General features: G+C 45.1%; 1 protein-coding gene across 3 annotated transcripts in view; it reads left to right on the top strand.

Moving 5' to 3' along the window:
• The first annotated feature begins 3,634 nt into the window (after positions 1-3,634).
• Positions 3,635-17,313, top strand: part of PPP2R2A (protein phosphatase 2 regulatory subunit Balpha) — a 31,358-nt gene continuing 17,679 nt past the window's right edge. Inside the window, exons 1-2 of one of the 3 annotated variants that reach the window (XM_082072711.1) lie at positions 3,635-3,665; positions 6,149-6,223. In XM_082072711.1, the coding sequence (XP_081928837.1) occupies positions 3,650-3,665; positions 6,149-6,223 (91 nt within the window). In that variant the 5' untranslated portion in view covers positions 3,635-3,649. Of the gene's footprint in view, positions 3,666-3,895; positions 4,085-5,551; positions 5,604-6,148; positions 6,224-17,313 lie in introns of those variants that run through there. The other 2 variants (XM_082072712.1, XM_082072710.1) reach the window with 2 other exon arrangements.

The raw sequence follows: 17,313 nt of genomic DNA, 5'->3' as shown, positions 1-17,313 counted from the left end.
GCGGTGCTTAGTTTAGGGTGACTGTTCTCAGTCTGGTCCATTTTTTGGTTTTTCCTACTGCTTGTAGGTCTCAGAGTTCCAAGTTATGGCCAAATGATCTTGAGGTGGAAGAGCCAGAGTGTCAGGGTATCCTGAACTACGTGTTTTGAAGTTACAGGAAGGGCTAAACCCGGGTCTAGTGAATCTTGTTTTAAAATAGAACTCCTGCCAGAATTCAGGCACATTAATCCTGTACAAATTGTGCTTAAATAATCCGTTCATGTAATATTTTGCAAATTGTGGCTTCAATCATTGTAATTTAGACCTGCTCTAAGCAAACCAACTTTTGAGCTGGTTTTAAACCTGCCTTGCGAAGTACCGCTTTAATGAATGTATGACATTCTTTCCAAGCCTAATTACCTTTTCTGTTTGCTTGTACCAGGCTAAAGAGAAAAACAAGCCTTACTAATTCCTGACAAAAAAATGCCGAGGCTTCCCCTTGTAATAACAGAGTTTTAATCCAATGAATGTCACACTTTTGAGATGACACAAACCGCTTGTTTACCAGAATTAGCGAGTTTTTGTTGTGTAAGTTTGCTCAGTGATGAGTAGTTTGGGACACTCTGTTCCAGAACCATTCAATTGTGCTGTTACGTTGTTTTGTTTGGGAAATGGCTCTCTAGAAAATTACTTACACTTGCAAAGTGAACTGAAACTTCTGTCCCATCCTCTTCTGCTTTCTGTCATTATTAACACTTAAACTAAACTGCGCAGTGACTGATCGGGGAAGGTGGCATTTTATCCCGCTTGGGAGTATTTCCCCAAGAGCACAGATGCTCAGAACTGCTAGAAACTTCAATTTCATTTCTCCCCTTTCCAAAAATAAACCCCAGCGACTTCAATGGAACTGCTCTAGTGAAGTAGGGCACAATATATGTTCGAGTTTACAATAATAAGGCAGGAACTGGAAATGCTTAAACTTCGTTTAAACCTTGTTTTTTAGCTGAAAATCTCCAGCCAGTGGCGCTGGGGCTTTCCAGGTGGGAATTGGTTAAAATGAACTTGGGCCGAGTGAATCCTGACGGTGCAGAGGTTGGATGGGCCAGGACTTGCCCCACAGGCACTTTACCCTGTGGGTTCTCCTGAAACTCGCTGCAAAACCAGGGGCTGCCTGACCTTGTGTTGAGTGGAGCTTCCATCTGGCGTTATTAAGATGCGACTCAGCACTATTTTGATAATGGTTGTTAATTAAGTGGCTACACACATAGAGATGATTACGTGAAATTAAGAATGGGGAAACACGGGGTGGATATTAGTAAACGTTTTCTAGGAGTTAAGGCTGGTAGGCTGTGAAACGCTCGCCCCAAAAGCAAAGGAAACCTCTTGCTGAGCCACTTCACACCAGACAGAGTGAAGTACAGAGGACACGCTGTAGGGAATTACACTGCCCCGATGTTAACCTGCCCGTGACCTCAGACGGCTCGGCTATTACTAAATTCCAGTGATAATTTTGGTAATAATTACCCCCTTTATTTCTAAACGGGATTGTTGTAATTCTTTATAGTCTTGTCTAACGGGTCAAATTACTGGGAAACTAAAGCAGATACAAAATGAGCTGCTGATAAGAGTCCTTCTTTGGGGACTTGGTTGTTTGATCAGAGAATTGACATTAATATATTTATTCCTATTGGCTGCCAGTCACATTTTGCATTCCCGATTTACGCTGCTGTGACCTGGCTGCTCTGTATGTGCTTCACTGGCCTTTAACAAATCCAACCAGAACCGTGTTTCTGTGGATCCCTGGGTGTCCCTCCCATTTCCTGGAGATGTTCTTTACTCTGAGCTGATGGGTTTGTCTGTAGAGTAAGAATTAGTAATTAAAGCGTGATTGGAATGTATGAATGTTGATTGTGTATAAATATAACGTCACACAGTTGCTGTCTCCCCAGAGCACCTGAACAAATGCATAAACTGCAGTGAAATCAAAGGGCTGCAAGTACGTGCTCACGAACTTTGAATCAGAGCTCAGCAATTTGCACCAGCCATTCATACCGGTGGTGTCTGAATTAACCAGCAAGTGAACACCCAGGCAAAGATTGGGATTCCCAAGATGTCTTGCTAATTACTCCGGCTGTGATTTAATGTTAATTATTTATTATACTTCATTACGTTCTGTAGCTCAGTTAGTTCAAAACAAAAACCTGAAATGTTGGAATTATGATCCGTCCTTCTGGCACCGTGATATTAAATATTTTCTAAGAGAGATTTTGTTTTAATTATAAGGTACATACTAAGGCTTCATTCATTTATATTACAGAACTAATTGCATTTTTTTTTCAACAGAAGCTCTTGAAACAATGCTCATTCTACTACGAGGGCCAAATTCTGCAGTAATTGCACAGAAGTCAGTGGATGAATTGAACTTGATTTGCAAATTTTCCTCCTCGGTGGTTGCAGGACAATTCTGTTTAGGGTTGAAAAGGATGTTTTTAAGGAATCATGAAAAAAGGGGCACGCCAGCTTTCATTCTGAATTTGGCATTGATTATATTGACTAAACATGAACACGGATTTGTAGAATTGAGCAAAGTTGTCCTTGAGCTCTGCGAAATGTGGAGCTGGGTTTGAGAGGGGCCTTCGTGTCCTGATCCAAACAGACTCTGCCTTGGCTGTGCATGTTTTCAAACTCGCGCTGTGTTTGCTTTTAGATTTGTGGATTGCTCTCCAAATGGACTAAGCAAAACACTTGGCTCCAGATATTCTCCAATTTAGGTGAGTCGCAGTTCTTCAGAATGCCCCATTTGTGTTGAGTGCTCTTTCGAACATCAATTTATTGTTGTTTTCAAGAATTATGTCAGTTGCATGTGCAATCTTTATCAGGGATGTAGAGACAAACCTGAATTTGTCCAAAGTAGCCGATAATCCGGGTCAGTCGTGGGTTTGAGGTGTTTACTGTCCAACCCTGGGAGCCTGGCTGCTCTGTGTCTGTTTAGAGGTGGTCAGTTCTATACGAGTAATTCAGTGGTCTTTCGTTTAAGAAAAGCAGCCTCTTAGATTTTTATTTTTGAGCTGGAAATGCAAGATCGGTGTACGTGATGACTTGTTTCACAGTCCATTGCGATTTTGTGGCCGCGCTGGGTTTGCAGGACGAGCTCATGAATCCCCAAGTGAAATCTGGATTAGCGAGCTCTGCCCGGCCTGAGCAGAAAGCAAACGTTTGCACAAACACCTGTGAAGGGAAACTGATGACTTTCACAAGATCTTCAAGAGATGGCACGGAATCAATCATCCGGGTGCCGGATGGGAACTGAGCTGGGCCCTGGTGAGCTCAAGCAGAGCCGTGATCCACTCGGAGCCCAGCCAGGCCGGGCTCAACTGTGTGGATCTCGCTGTCAGCGGGGAAGGCGGACGGAGCTAAAAACGGCTCAGGAGCACGGCCGGTGCGTGCAGGGAATAGCAATGAGAATTGCGAAGCCACACTCGGGTTCTCCGCTGAAATCCGAGACGGAGGCTGATGGAAAACATCCAAGAGGATGGAAAACGCGCAGCAAACAGGTTCTGTGGCTCCGCCGAGGAACTGCTGCGTGAGGAAACGCAGGAGGAGGAAGCGAGGGAGTGGAGGAAAGAACCAAAACCAAACAAGGAAGACAAGCAGGGGCGAGATTCGGTGAATGACTGAAGTAGAGGGTGAGTCTGCAAAGCATCCTGCCCGGCAGGCCGGGAGCGGGGCCCGAGCCCCCGAGAGGCGGAACACAGGCGCGGGTCCGGCGGGCGGGGCGCGGAGCGGAGCGGCGGCCCCGCCATCCCCCGGCCCCGCGGGGGGCGCGAGGGCCCCGCCCGCTCCCCAGCCCCGCCCCGCCCGCCCCCCCGCCGGGTGACGTCACCCCCAGCTCGCCCGGCGCCATTTTGAAAGTGGAGCGCTCGGCGGGGGCCGGAGCGCGGCGCGGAGCGGGGGCCGCCCCAGCAGCGCAGCCGGCCGCACCCCCGCCGCCATCCGCCGCCATCCGCCCCCCGCCGCCGCCCCCCGCCCGGCTCCGCCGGCTCCGCCGCGCAGCGCCGAGACCGGCCGACCCGCCGCGGCCGCTATCGCCAGCCCAACATGGCAGGTAAGGGGAGGCTGCCCCGCGGGCACCGGCCCCTGCCGCCGGCGGGCGGGGGTGCGCTGGGGCCGCCGGCGGGGGAGCGGGCGGCGCCGCCCCCGGGGATCCCGCAGCCCCCGGCCCTGCGCTCCCGTTCCCCCCGCCTGCGCCTTTTGCATTTCTTTATTTTTTTAATTTATTTTCCCCCTTGTGGGAAATCGTGCTTCCCACCCACCCCTTCCTCCTTTCCCTCATCGGGGGGGGCGGGAAAAAAATGAAGCAGCGAGGTGGAGGGGCTTCCATGCTATTTTGAAGTTGGCGTGCAGGAGGTTGGCAGACAGGGTGGGTCCTTGGCCTTTTCTGGTGCTTCTCCCCCTCCAGGCTCTGGGGTTGCAGCCGTGCTGGTGTGTGCATGGTGCCTGTAGCTGGAAGGGCTGTGCAGAGCCGCTGTGTGCACGGGGCTTGGTGCGGACGTGCTGGTGTCAGAGCCCCATCGCACCTTCCGTGGGGTCAGCCGCTCCACACGAGACTCAAAGCGGCTACAGGATGTAATTAAATAATACAGGTCTTACTGTGTTTTCTTTCCTGTGCCTGCTCCCCATTTTGCACCCTAAAGTGCTCTTAGGAGGTTAAAAGGTATCTCTTATTACTTTTCCCTGTGATTTCGTCATTTGGAAATATATAGGTTCCTTTTCTCTGCAAATGGATTGTCTTCTCGGGGCTTCGCGGTTGGAGGAGCGAGCATGGGAGGCTGTGCTGGGTTTGTGCTTGGCCTTTTTTCCCCACACCACACGCCCGTGCTCCACCCTCCTCTTTTTGTTTTAGGCGGGGGCGGAGGGGAAGTGCCAACTTGGTTCAAGTAAACTGGATGAAAAATCGAATTTTAGCCTAGAGTAGAAAGAGCAGTGATTTTTCTTCCAAGCTGTGCTCTTTAAATGCTTCCATGGTGCCAGCTGCTGCATAATGAAGAGGTTGGGGATGGGGAAGAAAATGGGTTGTAGGGGTTTGGGGGAATGTGTGTGACAAACCTTTCCAATGTACGTGCAAAAAGCGTTTGAACATCTCGTGTGGGTGCTCACCTTCACCGTGTTGGGTTGTGTGGCTTGCATGTCTGTAATCCTTCAGAAGAGAAATTAAGGCAAGTGAAAAATGCAAACTGGGCTCCTTGTCGTTGGCTTTTCCCCCTTAACTTAGCACAGAAGAGGGGAAAAAGTCCCGTCTGCATTATTTGCTCTCCCCAAAGCCATAGCAGACCTCTGGGTTCGTGTGGCAATGCCATCTGTTGCTCAGCCTGCTCGGATTGTTGAGGAAAAGTTCCATTTTGACAGTGGCTTTCAGGAAAACAAGAAAAAAAAAAAAGGGGAGGCAAGCCCATTTCAGTCTCTTCCTGTATGGACTCAGCCCTGCAGTGATTTGCTCAGAATGAAATGCAAAAGAAATGGGTGGTGATTTTTTGGTGTGTTTTGGTGACGGGGTTCAAATGAATCACTGCCTTCTGCCGGGCCAGGAATGTTCCTCAAGTTTTCCCTCCGATCTGTTTTCTACGGTAGTAAACTCGTTACCCTCAGATTGCTTGTTTGCTTCTCTGCTCCGATTTGCTGCTGTTTTGTTTTCAAGGCTGATAATTTGCTTTCATTACTTCTGCGAAGAGACTCTAAAATTGTGGTAAAATGGATTTTTATTTTAGCCTTTAGTATGTAGGTTCAGCTCAGTGTTTTGGTGAGAGGAGGACATGAATGGCACGCTTGGTTTGTATCGAGATTTTCCAGAAATGTACAGCTTTTCTTGACAATTCCTGTTGAAGTTGCGTGTGTTGTGTGAGGGTTCTGACTTCTGAAGTAGCTTTGTGTGAAATCGGGTGTTTTAAACGTGCAGTTAAAGTCGGGACGAGCCGCGTCGGTGATACAGGCTTTTATTTTTATCCCTTGTGCTCACCCCGCTTTGACAAAGCACGAATGACCCAAACAATATGGGTAAAGGAAGAAGGTGGGGAGTGGCGATGTGAGGAAGGAGGCGTGGGCAGCGGGACCCGAAATGTTCCCTGGCTTTGTGCGGCTGCGGGGATCTCATTCTTCTGATTGTGTTTTGCAGGAGCTGGAGGAGGAAATGACATTCAGTGGTGTTTTTCTCAGGTGAAAGGCGCTGTAGATGATGATGTAGCAGAAGGTAAGAGCAAGATTATTTTTTTACTGAATGTGTTTTGACTTCTTAGCTACTCCTTCGGTAGGAGATGTGAATGCAACCTCACTAAAATACTCAGTGTTACTGTGTAGAACTGGAGCAAAGCAAATAGACATTTAATGGTGCGTTTGGATACTCAGATTCAGGATTAAACTCAGTTTTGAGAGGGCTGTTGGCGCTTCTGAGAAGGGCTGAGTTCAGGCTGCTGGAATTGTTTTCCAGGATTGTTAAGATTTTTCCTGTCACTCGGCTTTTGATTTGTGTTTTCTCCCAATCTGCAAAATGAGGAATGTGATACTCGCATTCCACAGCGAGGTGTTATGAGAATTAATTAATGTTTGTACTCTTTGAAGATCTAAGTACTAGATAAAGATCAAGTAATTTCCCCAATCTTTCCAGCTTCTGTTAACCAGAAGGGGAAGAAATCTGAGTATTGATGCATTCTTACTTATCAAGAAAAGGGGGGGTTGCATTTGAAATCATACTGGAAGTTGCCTGACGTTTTCCTAAGCTGGCGATGACAAATGTCACCTTACGCTAAGATGGTTGCTGCAGATTGTGACTGCACGGAATGTGCTTGTTTTCCTTTACTGGGACTGGAGATCAGGAGGGGAAGGAAACTTTCTCTGTGCAGCTCAGCGGCTGCGCTGGGGAGCGACATCTCTGCGCTGAGGAAACTCCCGTTGGCTTCTGAATTGCTTTGGACACCCCGTCCTGTTTGCACAACGCAGCCTGTGAGATCAGGAGTTAAACTTTTTCTCTGGCGAGCAGTTGGCCTTGTCACTTATGGAATTCCGTGGGGTTTTTCCTTTTTTCTGTACGTCTCGGATGCTCTGACTTACAAGTGAGATTAATGTTGTATTTAGAAAAGTGGTAACTGCAGTTTCCACTATTTCCCCATTTGACATGTGGTTCAAATTAACTTCCAAAGGCCAAGAAAGCAGCATAAACATAAGTGTCTTGTTTTTGTTTATTAGCTGCAGCATGTGGCAAACAATGCAATTACAAAGACTCCTGTCATCTATTAGCTGAAAGATGGCTTTCACAAACAAGAAACCTGTAGCCATTTTGCTAAAGTTCAAGTCTAATTTCTTCAGTAAGTCTATTTTAAAGCTTGAACTCAAACTACTATTAAGTGTAGTGTAATTTTTTTTTTCCCTGGCAGACTTTAAATTCGGTAAGCTTGATTTTAATGACCTATGACACCAAATCCTTGAGTACAAATATTGAAGAAGTTGTGGTTGTGTGGCAGGTGCTTGCAAATAATTCTTCATTAAAATAGACCTGTTAACATGCATGTAATAGCAATGAACATGTATGGTAAAGTGGCTTTTAGAGCGATGTGGAAATACAGAAATCACGGTGTGCAGAGTGAATTACCAGCTTCACTTTGAGCAAACCAGTCGGGATGGTTTCCAAAACACTGTAAGAATGTCCATTCCTGATTCTACAGAAGGTGTAGAGAAGTTCCGCTCATTGGTGGCTCTGTCTGCCTTAGGATGGGTCTCAATGTGCAAACCCCAGATATACGGCGAGATATCCTGAAATTCAAGTGTCGATGTTGTGGCGAGAGGTCCCAAGGTTGGTGCTGTATTGAACTGGATGTCTGTCTGTGATACTCTTGGGGGAGTTGATAACGTATCGAGCTGGTCCTGGTTTTTGCGCCATGGTGAAGGCTGAAGGAAATCTTGTGGTCCGAAACTTGAATGGTTGTTTAAGTGCCGTGGTTTGCAAGCCAAGCTTAAAGTACGGACTCCAGTCTGTGGCTGAAGATAGTACCAGTTTTTGTCCAGTAGTACCCAAGGGGTGGGGCTTTGAGGTTGAATGGCTTTAGAGCTCAAATTTTTCAATCTAACTTGTGTTGTGGAGTGGCGAAATTCGCTAAAAACAAAATAAACAAACCTGATGGAAGTGGGAGGTTTCACCCGCTGTTTTCTTCCTCTTTGTGATACAATGTTGCAATGTTTATATTGGAAACTGACTTGAACTAAACTAATAGACCTGTTAACCAAGAAAACTGCATCGTTTCATTGCATTGATGAGTAGAATGCAAATCCAGTGGTCTCTACAGTGTTGCCTATAGAACAGGCCACTGGGGAATAACATTTTTAGTACAGTAAGAGTGGCAGTAACTAAAAAGCTCTCTAGGAATGTAGTGTAGAGATTCTAGTGTCTTTGAGGTCAGATCTGACCTCGTAACCTTCGCATCCTTTACAATACCTCTAGTTCTTTAGATACTTGGGCTGGAATGGCCATCATTACAAAGTCAGTATTTGGTGGCTTTGCCTGAAACGTGAACTCTGATACTGTCGTTTTTAATTGTTCTGAGCCCTGTGGGTGTTCCAGAGCTCACGAGGGTGGGAGGGAGAGGAGGAGGAGGAAGGTTGGAGGGCAGGAGATGCTGAGGAGCCTGGTGGAGCTTTTCAAACCTGAGGAGCAGAACTGGCCTCTCCTGGTATGGATGGAATTTATCCTTGGTTGTATGCTGTGGCCTGATCAGATCACAAAGTTAAGCACAGGCATGAGGTTATAAATTGAAATGTGGGTGTCAGCTTCATTATAATTTCAGTCGTTAATTGTAACTGATGGCGAAAGTTGGCCTTTTGGTGATGTAGTAGCCCATTGCATAAGGGCAAGGGTGTTGTAGCGTGTCTGCCTCTGTCTGAAACAGCTGATTCTTTGCTCAGCACACGTTTTCCTCCCTTCCTAAGTTTGTATTTGTCCTTCTGGAGCCCAGTCCTACAACATACCCGTGTTGAACCTGTGCTGTGTGCTCTGGAGGATCCAGAGCCAGGATGTTGGATTGGACAGGACTTCTCCAGGGGAGAACCTGCAGTCATTGTCCTTTAAGTTGAATCATCAGCTTAGCAAAAGCATCTGTAATACATGGAATTTTTTTATTTTGTGCCATCACTGTTTCATTGCAATAAGACTCATCTACCCCGAAATACTTGAGAGAAGTCATTACCATGTTTTCTTAGTGGAAGTTTCCTTGATAGAAATGATTATAGAAAAGGATTACAGGGAATTTTTTGCGGCAGTTTCATTGTTTTGGGGCTTGTTTTTACTCTTGTGCTGTTACATTCTCCAAGATGTGGCATAATGGCAACTCCAGTTGGAAACAACGAAGAATTGTGAATATAAACTGTCTCTGAAAACTACACACTCGCTTAATGGAATGAGTTCGTACTTCAGAACAAATTAAGTCAAATTTGTTTAATTACTTGGCAGAAGGAAAAGAGTCAAGCTGCTGTATCTAAATGTTCTTTCGAGTGTAATCCAGAGATACGTAGGAGTCCGATAGTCCGGGTCCAAGGCTGGGAGCCAGGAACCCAAGTCTGAAGCTTTAACCCTGCGTGATCCCCACTCATCTTTGACAACTCTTTAAGTATTTCCTGCCCAAATTGTCTCTGGAAGAAGTACTGGAATATCTGCTGTGAGTGCCAGTTACTGATTGAGTTTTTAAATCTGATGCTTGACTATTCTGTGCTGCTTTGTTAGTAATCTATGGCTTGTTTTGTGTTTAGAGCTCAAACATCGCCATAGTCTCTTGCAGTTTGCGCAGATGAACATGTGAAGTCTCTTACATTTCTGTCCCCAGCCAGCTCATGTGTGTTGTCAGAGCTAATAATCAACATTTGACTCTCCTCTCGTTCAGGAATGCTTTCTGTATTTGATTCTAGGTATATTTTTTTTATTTCAAGTGTAGTTTCACGTTTATTTTTGGCAGACTTCAAAATTGCAGAGCAGCTATGGGAACTGTTGTTGCTTCAGTGATGGTGATGTCTTCAGTGCACAAAAATAGTTATCTCAGAGTAAGGAAAACTGAAGCCAGGAATGAAGACTGCTGCAAAAAGCACTTTACCACCAGCTGGAGTTCACAGTCTCCTCTTGCCTCACCAGAAAGCTTTTCCTTTTTAATAGGAATTGAAATACACTGCAGATGTAAAAGACCCATGGTTATAGTCCTAGCCTGTATTCTTAAGTCTGCTCCTTCGTCTTCAGCCGTTTGTAGAATGACTGTCTGTATCTAGAGAGAGAAACAGGCTCCTGTGTTCTAGGAACGGCCGCTCTAGATTGACTAAAGCGTGTATTTAAAGTGGGAAGTTCCCAAAACAAAGAGCATTTGGCAAACAGCAAATAATAAGTGGCTGTTGAGTTCCAGTGCTCTTTCTGGACAGGGCACTTCAGCTTGTCAGTCATGCCAACCAGCACAACACTGTCACTTCTGTGACGCTTTGCTGTTCTTGGGACCTTTTTGGGCTAAAATTACAAATGGGTTGAAGAAAAAGAGGCTTTTCTTGTCATAAATCCGGCAGTGATAGTATCAAGACAAATGAATGCCACCGAGAGCCAAGCTGCAATCCTGGCAGATCACAGCTCTTGATCAGTTTTGTGAAACGTTGTAGCTTTTAATTTCAAAGGTGCTACTGAAGTGCTTCTGGTTTGGGTATTTCCACCTTAGAAATGGGTCTCTGTGGTAGCCGTGACTTCATAGAAGGTGTTTTGGGGGAACTAAAATGAAGAATAAAACTCCTAGTGCTGAAGTAAGAGTTAAGAGCTGGCTGTTCTAGCTCTGTCTCCTTTTTTTTTCTCCCCTTCTTTCTGTTCTCTTCTGACTTGCCTATTTAGGCCATGGCTACATGTTTGGCAGCATTTCTGCTTAAAGAGGCAACTCCTTCCACTCCTTCCCACCCTGGCACAGCTGTTCGCAGAGCTGCACAATGAACTTGTCTGGGAAGCTGATCCAGCTGAAAAACACTGAGAATTGTGGTTTCCACTGGATTATTTTTCAGCTGAACTGAAGCCTGGTCTGGTTGTGGGCGCTGGTGTCAGCGGAGTGTAGAGAGGGATCCAGCGCCTGGTTGATTCTGAGGGGTCCTACAAGATCCTGGTGATCTTGTAGACATGTACCCATGTGGGGACACACGCAAAACTATACACGGGAATAGGTTTCCTTGCTTCGGTGTCCGCTATGCAGAAAGAAGGTTTGTTCAGCTTGGTTCTGAGCTGTGTTAATATCAGTACGGTTCAGTCTCTTGGAAGCTGTTGTAGAAAAGAATAACCACTTAATTGGGAGATGGATTACTTACTGCTTGCTTTGCCGTAAAGCACTTTACAAAGATAATCTGACAAACGATAATCTTCTCTTATCGTGTCTTAATCACTCTTAATATAATTTGAAAAATTGATCCCTTGTTTGGGGTTTGGACTCACCTAAACTAATGTATTGTCTCATATTTAGATGCTGTAGAATTAGGCTGCCTTTGTGTTAGATGCTCTTTAAGTGTACATACAATTAAATCTGCCATGTGCTGTAGTAAAAACATCAATTACTGATGGTACCAAATTAAGGCTGCCGTTTGTTCTTTCCTCTTTAGGAAACACTGTGCTCCCAAAGCAATGTCATTAGTATAAGATGCTTTTATAACTGCCCTAAGGGTATTTTCTAGACCTTTTTTAAACATTTTCACTGCTCTACAATACACAATACTGTAACAATTCGTTCAGTATGGAGTGGAGAGTTTGTAGAATAAGTCAGTGTTCAGTAATTGTGTGAAACTGGAGTTTACCCTTCTAAAAATGGTTGAAATGAATTGGGTGGTTACGTTTGCTTTCAAAATGAAGACGCTGGCAAATGAGATCAAGTAGGGTGTTGCTACTGCGAGCTGATAATGTTACTGAAAATCATTATTTGAGGCTTCTGTGGGTAACTGTGATTCAGTTACAGAACAAGTCGCTGCAAGCTTCTCTCTTCTAACTTGTCGTGCTTTTGTTAAGCACTGGAGGAGAAATTATTAATTTGGTCAGCCATTCTTTATAAAAACGGATTTTCCTCGTGGCGATCTACAAGTGATAGCACTAAAAAAAGCAGCAGATTTAGGTCACACGTTGAACCCCTCTGGCAGTTCTGCTTGCAGCTCATTTGGGAAGAAAATTTTAGGGTCAGGAAAAGAGGGTTTAAGAGAGTTGTCTTGGAAGAAAGGTGGATTTCCCAGGTATACGGGATGTGTTTGGTGTGGAAATGTTTCTCTTTGCATTTTCCAGAGACCATTCTTTTGATTCTTAAAAGCAACTTGGTGCAGCAGAGAAGAGCTACATATAGAAATAAAACTTCAGCTTCGACTCTCATAAATATATAATGATTCTTAAAAACACTTGAGAATTCCTGGACAGTTTTTCCAATGGAATTACATAACAAAAACCTAACTTTTCATGTACGTGCATTATCTTTTAATAATTGCCCCGTTGAGCTTGGTTTAGAGTGAAGCGCGGCCTTGGTATGGGAAGAGGAATTAGAATTGAGGCTGCACCCGACTTGCCTGTGGGTTCGTTGTCATTGAAGCAGCTGCTGTTTTAGGAGGAGACGCCCCTTCCTCGTGCTTTGTAGCTGCAGAGCGATCGCTTTGGGAAACCTGCATGAAAATTACAAGTCTGGTGTTATTTGTGGTCAGGTAAATTTTTCTAGCCTCTTCTCAGCCGTTTCGTGCTCCTCGTTGCCATGTGCTTGTTGGGACACTGCCCATCTTATGGAAAACTCTGCTTTCAGTGAACTGAGGTGCATGTTTGGGGATGTGTGTTTGTTTGGTTTCATTTTGTTTGACCCAAATATTTGTTTTCAAGAAAAATCCAGCATCTTCCCTTTCACTCCAGACCCTTTAGGAAGTGATAACCAACTCATGCAAGTGGTGGGGTTGGTAACGTACCAGTTCCGTTACTGGAGCAGAACACGTTTTGAAAGAGCAGCAGGAACACAGGGAGCATGTAAACCAAACCCCTTGGAGATTCTGCACCTCAGGTCATTGACTCCCTGGAGCTTGTGGATTATTTTCCTTGATTTGACCTGAAGTGGTTTGTACCAAACCTGGGAAGAACAGACATTTATTGTTTCTGTAGCGCTCTCATCTTTCTGCTGTTTCTGAAAATAGGGAAGGTATGTTCTGAATTGTCATCTACAGCTGTGCTACTGGGTCATCTCTGTTCTGTTGCTCCGTGTTCCTGCACAAGGGTTATTGAGCATGTTATAAAAAAGACATGACTGCGTGTAGGTGCTGCATCCTGGCTCAGTCCCCATGGGTAACACTAATGTGCCGGGTTCCCGTATTGAACTTCCCAAACTTGTAAAAGTTATTGCAAGGAGCTTGGGGATCATTGCAGGTCAGCAATACTAAATACTCTTGTCTTGTTTTCAGCTGTTATACAACCCTTCCAAAATCAGAATAGAGAATATGAATAGAGAAGATGAGAGATGCGAAATAGCAAACGTAAAGTTCAGTATTTTAGTCAGGTTAGTAGACTATATGTATTTTTAAGACGTTATAAATACAGGTGTCTGCCTTACAGAGTTGTCCAGATTTGTGGATCCATTCTGCATCATTTAGAGGAGTGTTAAGAACCTCTGAAGGTCCAGGCCAGAGACAAGTGTTGGCCTCTGGTTAATAATTTTCAGAAGCTGAGGCATGTGTGCTTGGGCCAGAATAGAAACACAGGACAATACTTGCCAAGTGGGGGGGAAAATCAAACCAAACCAGAAGAGATGGAGGGAAGACAGTTTATTCAGGTTCCAAGTGCCACTGACAATGCATTAAGTATTAAAATGAAGTGATAAAGGAGTGAATGCTCAGAGTGAGTTAAGTCGTTGAGATTTTTTATTCCCCAGTCACTTAATAGTCCGAACTGTGTATTCATCTCTGCTGGAAACTTCAGTTGTACTTGTGACCTTCACAGGCGCTGCCTGAAATCCACCCAGGAGTGTCCTCCCCTTCTCCCCTCCCTCCCTTTATGGCAGCGAACAGTGGTTTTTGCTTTCATTTTCCTGCCTTAGGAGGAGGCACTTTACACCTTGGCTGAGGTACAACGGTCTCTTGCCTTCTACACATGAAGATTAAAAGCCACTGAAATGGTTTGCCTTAGGTTTCGCACCTGGAATAAAAGCTCTGTGCACCAAGTCACAGAATTCTAGTAGCTGGTTTTGAGAGGCATTGCCAAACCACGGTATTTTTCTCGAATACTGCTACTAATTTTTAACTCGCAGCATATGTTCTGGAATGGCTTCAGCAAAAAGAGAAAACCAAGATATTTGAGTGCTCTCAGTCTGGAGCGCTCCCGGTGACAAAGGCATTGCCTGAAGGCTTCTGTTATGTACATGCAAAACAATAGCACAGTATGTTATTTCCAAATAGATTGTTATTTGCAAACAAAACCCTAACCACTGGCTTTTCTGTGCTGTGCAGCCTATTGAAATTCTGGCTGCGATTCCAGCAGAGATTTTTCCATAAATAGCTCTGCACTACTTCAGAACACAAACAAGCCCCTGACAAGATCTAAAATAAGGATTTCTGAGAGGACAGTTTTGCCCGGTTATCAGCGTGTGCTCCGGTGGACGTGGGGAATGGTTCTGTAGGGTGAGGTGGGGCTGTCACAGGAACTGAGAACTAAATATTCAAATGAGTCCTTGAGGACTCCTGAATCACCTGTTTTGAGCATAGCAAATAAAAGCATAAGAAAAATGAACAGATGTAAGCAGAAGCAGGTATGGTTTCTCCTTGGCTGTCACCGAGAAGAGCCTGGCTCCATCCTCCTGACACTCCCCCTTTAGATATCTGTAAACATGAAGGAGTCCCCCCTCAGTGTCCTCTTGTCCAGCTCCAGAGCCCCAGCTCCCTCAGCCTTTCCTCACCCGGGAGATGCTCCACTCCCTGCAGCATCTTTGTTGCCCTGCGCTGGACTCTCTGCAGCAGTTCCCTGTCCTGCTGGAACTGAGGGGCCACAGCTGGACACAAGATTCCAGGTGTGGTCTCCCCAGGGCAGAGCAGAGGGGCAGGAGAACCTCTCTGACCTACTGACCACCCCCTTCTAACCCACCCCAGGTCCCATTGGCTTCCTGGCCACAAGGGCCCAGTGCTGGCTCATGGTCACCCTGCTGTCCCCAGGACCCCCAGGTCCCTTTCCCCTACGCTGCTCTCTAATAGGTCATTCCCCAACTTACACTGGACCCTGGGGTTGTTCCTACCCAGATTCAAGACTCTACACTTGCCCCTGTTCTATTTCATTAAATTTTTTCCCGCCCAACTCTCCAGCCTGTCCAGGTCTTGCTGGATGGATTAGGTAATGGTTCAAGTAAGTACAACGTAAAATATTTCAATGAACATTAAAGCATCCTTTAACATTTTTCCTGATGGGATGTTTGGTTCTGTAAATGAATATGCAGCTCGTTGGTGGTGCAGGTTTATCAGTGCCACATAGGCAAGCATCCTCTTGGATAAGTAGTACAGGGGCAGCTTTTGTGTGGATATGTTCAGTTATAATTGGTGTAAACGATCTCGAGGAAGGTGATTTGTAGTCTTGAGGACTTGTAAACATTCTGTGGATCAGAAGATGATGCGAGTAAATACTTCTGTGGTGTGTCTAGTTCACAGGGATGATTTTATTCTGGTCCTGTTGCTACTGAATATTTTCTTAGCAAAGCAGAAATCTCCTTTTGAAGGAAATCAAAGGGCATGAAAATAACTTGGGCATTTGTGAGATCCGTGCTCTGAGTGGCAGGCTCTTCGGTGTCCGCGGTTATCAAACAGACGTGTTCATCGGTGTCACACAGTGGGGGTGGTGGCACAGAACAGGGTGCTGGGGCCTGGGGAGCTCGGTTGTAGATTCTCCAAATGCAAATCTTTCAGCTATTCCCATTATTCCTGTTAGACATTCATCAATTTGTTTAAAATCAGAACAGTTCTGGTTGGAGGGAGAAAAGCTTATGGGTGGACTCGAGCCCTTTTTAGGTTTTTGGGTTATATGGTATCGCAGTGGCTGCAAAGAACAGGTCAGGGAGAAGCTGTGACCCATAACTGCTCCTTCCTACTTGCAAATAAATGTTGTAGTTCCACAACCTGTGAGATTCTTCACCCGCCTTTCTAAGGTTATTTAAGACGGGTACCAGGAGTGGGCCTGGATTTCTGCCACTTATGCCTCTTATGTTTATGATATTAATAAACTGGTGTCAAATGTCCTGGGAACGGGGGCTGCAGGTCGAAAGACCTTTGTTTCAGCCAACAATAGACCTGAACTAGTGTGAATAGGAAAAGCAAATAGGCACTTCCTCTCCTGTTTGAAGGAATACTTGAGTTTGGGGGAAGCGTGTGTATTAAAAGGTTTAAACTAGCAGCTCATCTTTTGCTTTTTTCCCTAGTAAAATATTTCTGTGTATGTATGTGTATTCTTGTGAACCAAAGACAGTGCTGTGGTGAATTGATTCTCTTTCCCCTAGTGAAGAAGGGGATTTGCTTCTTGGTTTCTTGTGTGTGTGTTCTGAAAGGAAAAAAAGTCTTAAGATTTAAAAATAGAAGGTAATTAATCAGGGCGATGAGGGTTAATGGTTTCTATTTGAAACCAAACAGCTTTGCATTTGTTTGTATAGGGAGACCATTCTTCTATCTGCTGTTGTTATGAGTTTAATATGTAAGGGTTTTTCATAGAAATTTTTCAAGCTTTTTATTAATAATTTAAGAAAATAAAAACACCACCCCAAAGCTATTTAATTCTTTCATCAGATTAAGTGGTTTCAAGGCACCAGTTCGCGACTGTTTTCCGCTAACACCCACCAGCCCCATAGGTTTCGTCATTCTGTAGGTTTGCAGTGGAGTTTGCATTGGAGTTCAAGTGCAGTGCCAGGTTAGGTGAGCAGACACCACCTGGCCAGCCAGATGTGGCCCCGTGGTTACAGTCAGTGTGCTCCAGGTTCTGCTTCACCAGCTCCATGGTGGATCACCATGTTATAGCCATTTAAAGTGTAAAAGCTCTTTCAAAAGCTCACGGTGTTTTTTAATGTGACTGCTGCGGCTCCTTTCACAAAGGTCAAACTTCAGAGCACGTTTATGTCATTTTCAGTGGTAGGAAGTGTGGACCAGTCAGTTCCCATTGGTTTGTGACACAGCTGTTTTCAAGGGGCCTTTTTATCTCTGTTTTCTCTGGGGCACCACAGGTGTCTTGGAGTCCTGTATACTGGGGACTCTGGATTTCCTACTATAGATGGAAACAGGAAACCAGTGGTCTGAGGTTTAAATCAATTTCCTTTCTTTTCT

Source organism: Streptopelia decaocto (assembly GCF_964273445.1).
Source record: "Streptopelia decaocto genome assembly, chromosome: 25".
NCBI classification, from domain to species: Eukaryota; Metazoa; Chordata; class Aves; order Columbiformes; family Columbidae; genus Streptopelia; species Streptopelia decaocto.
This window is presented reverse-complemented; position numbering and strand designations above follow the sequence as displayed.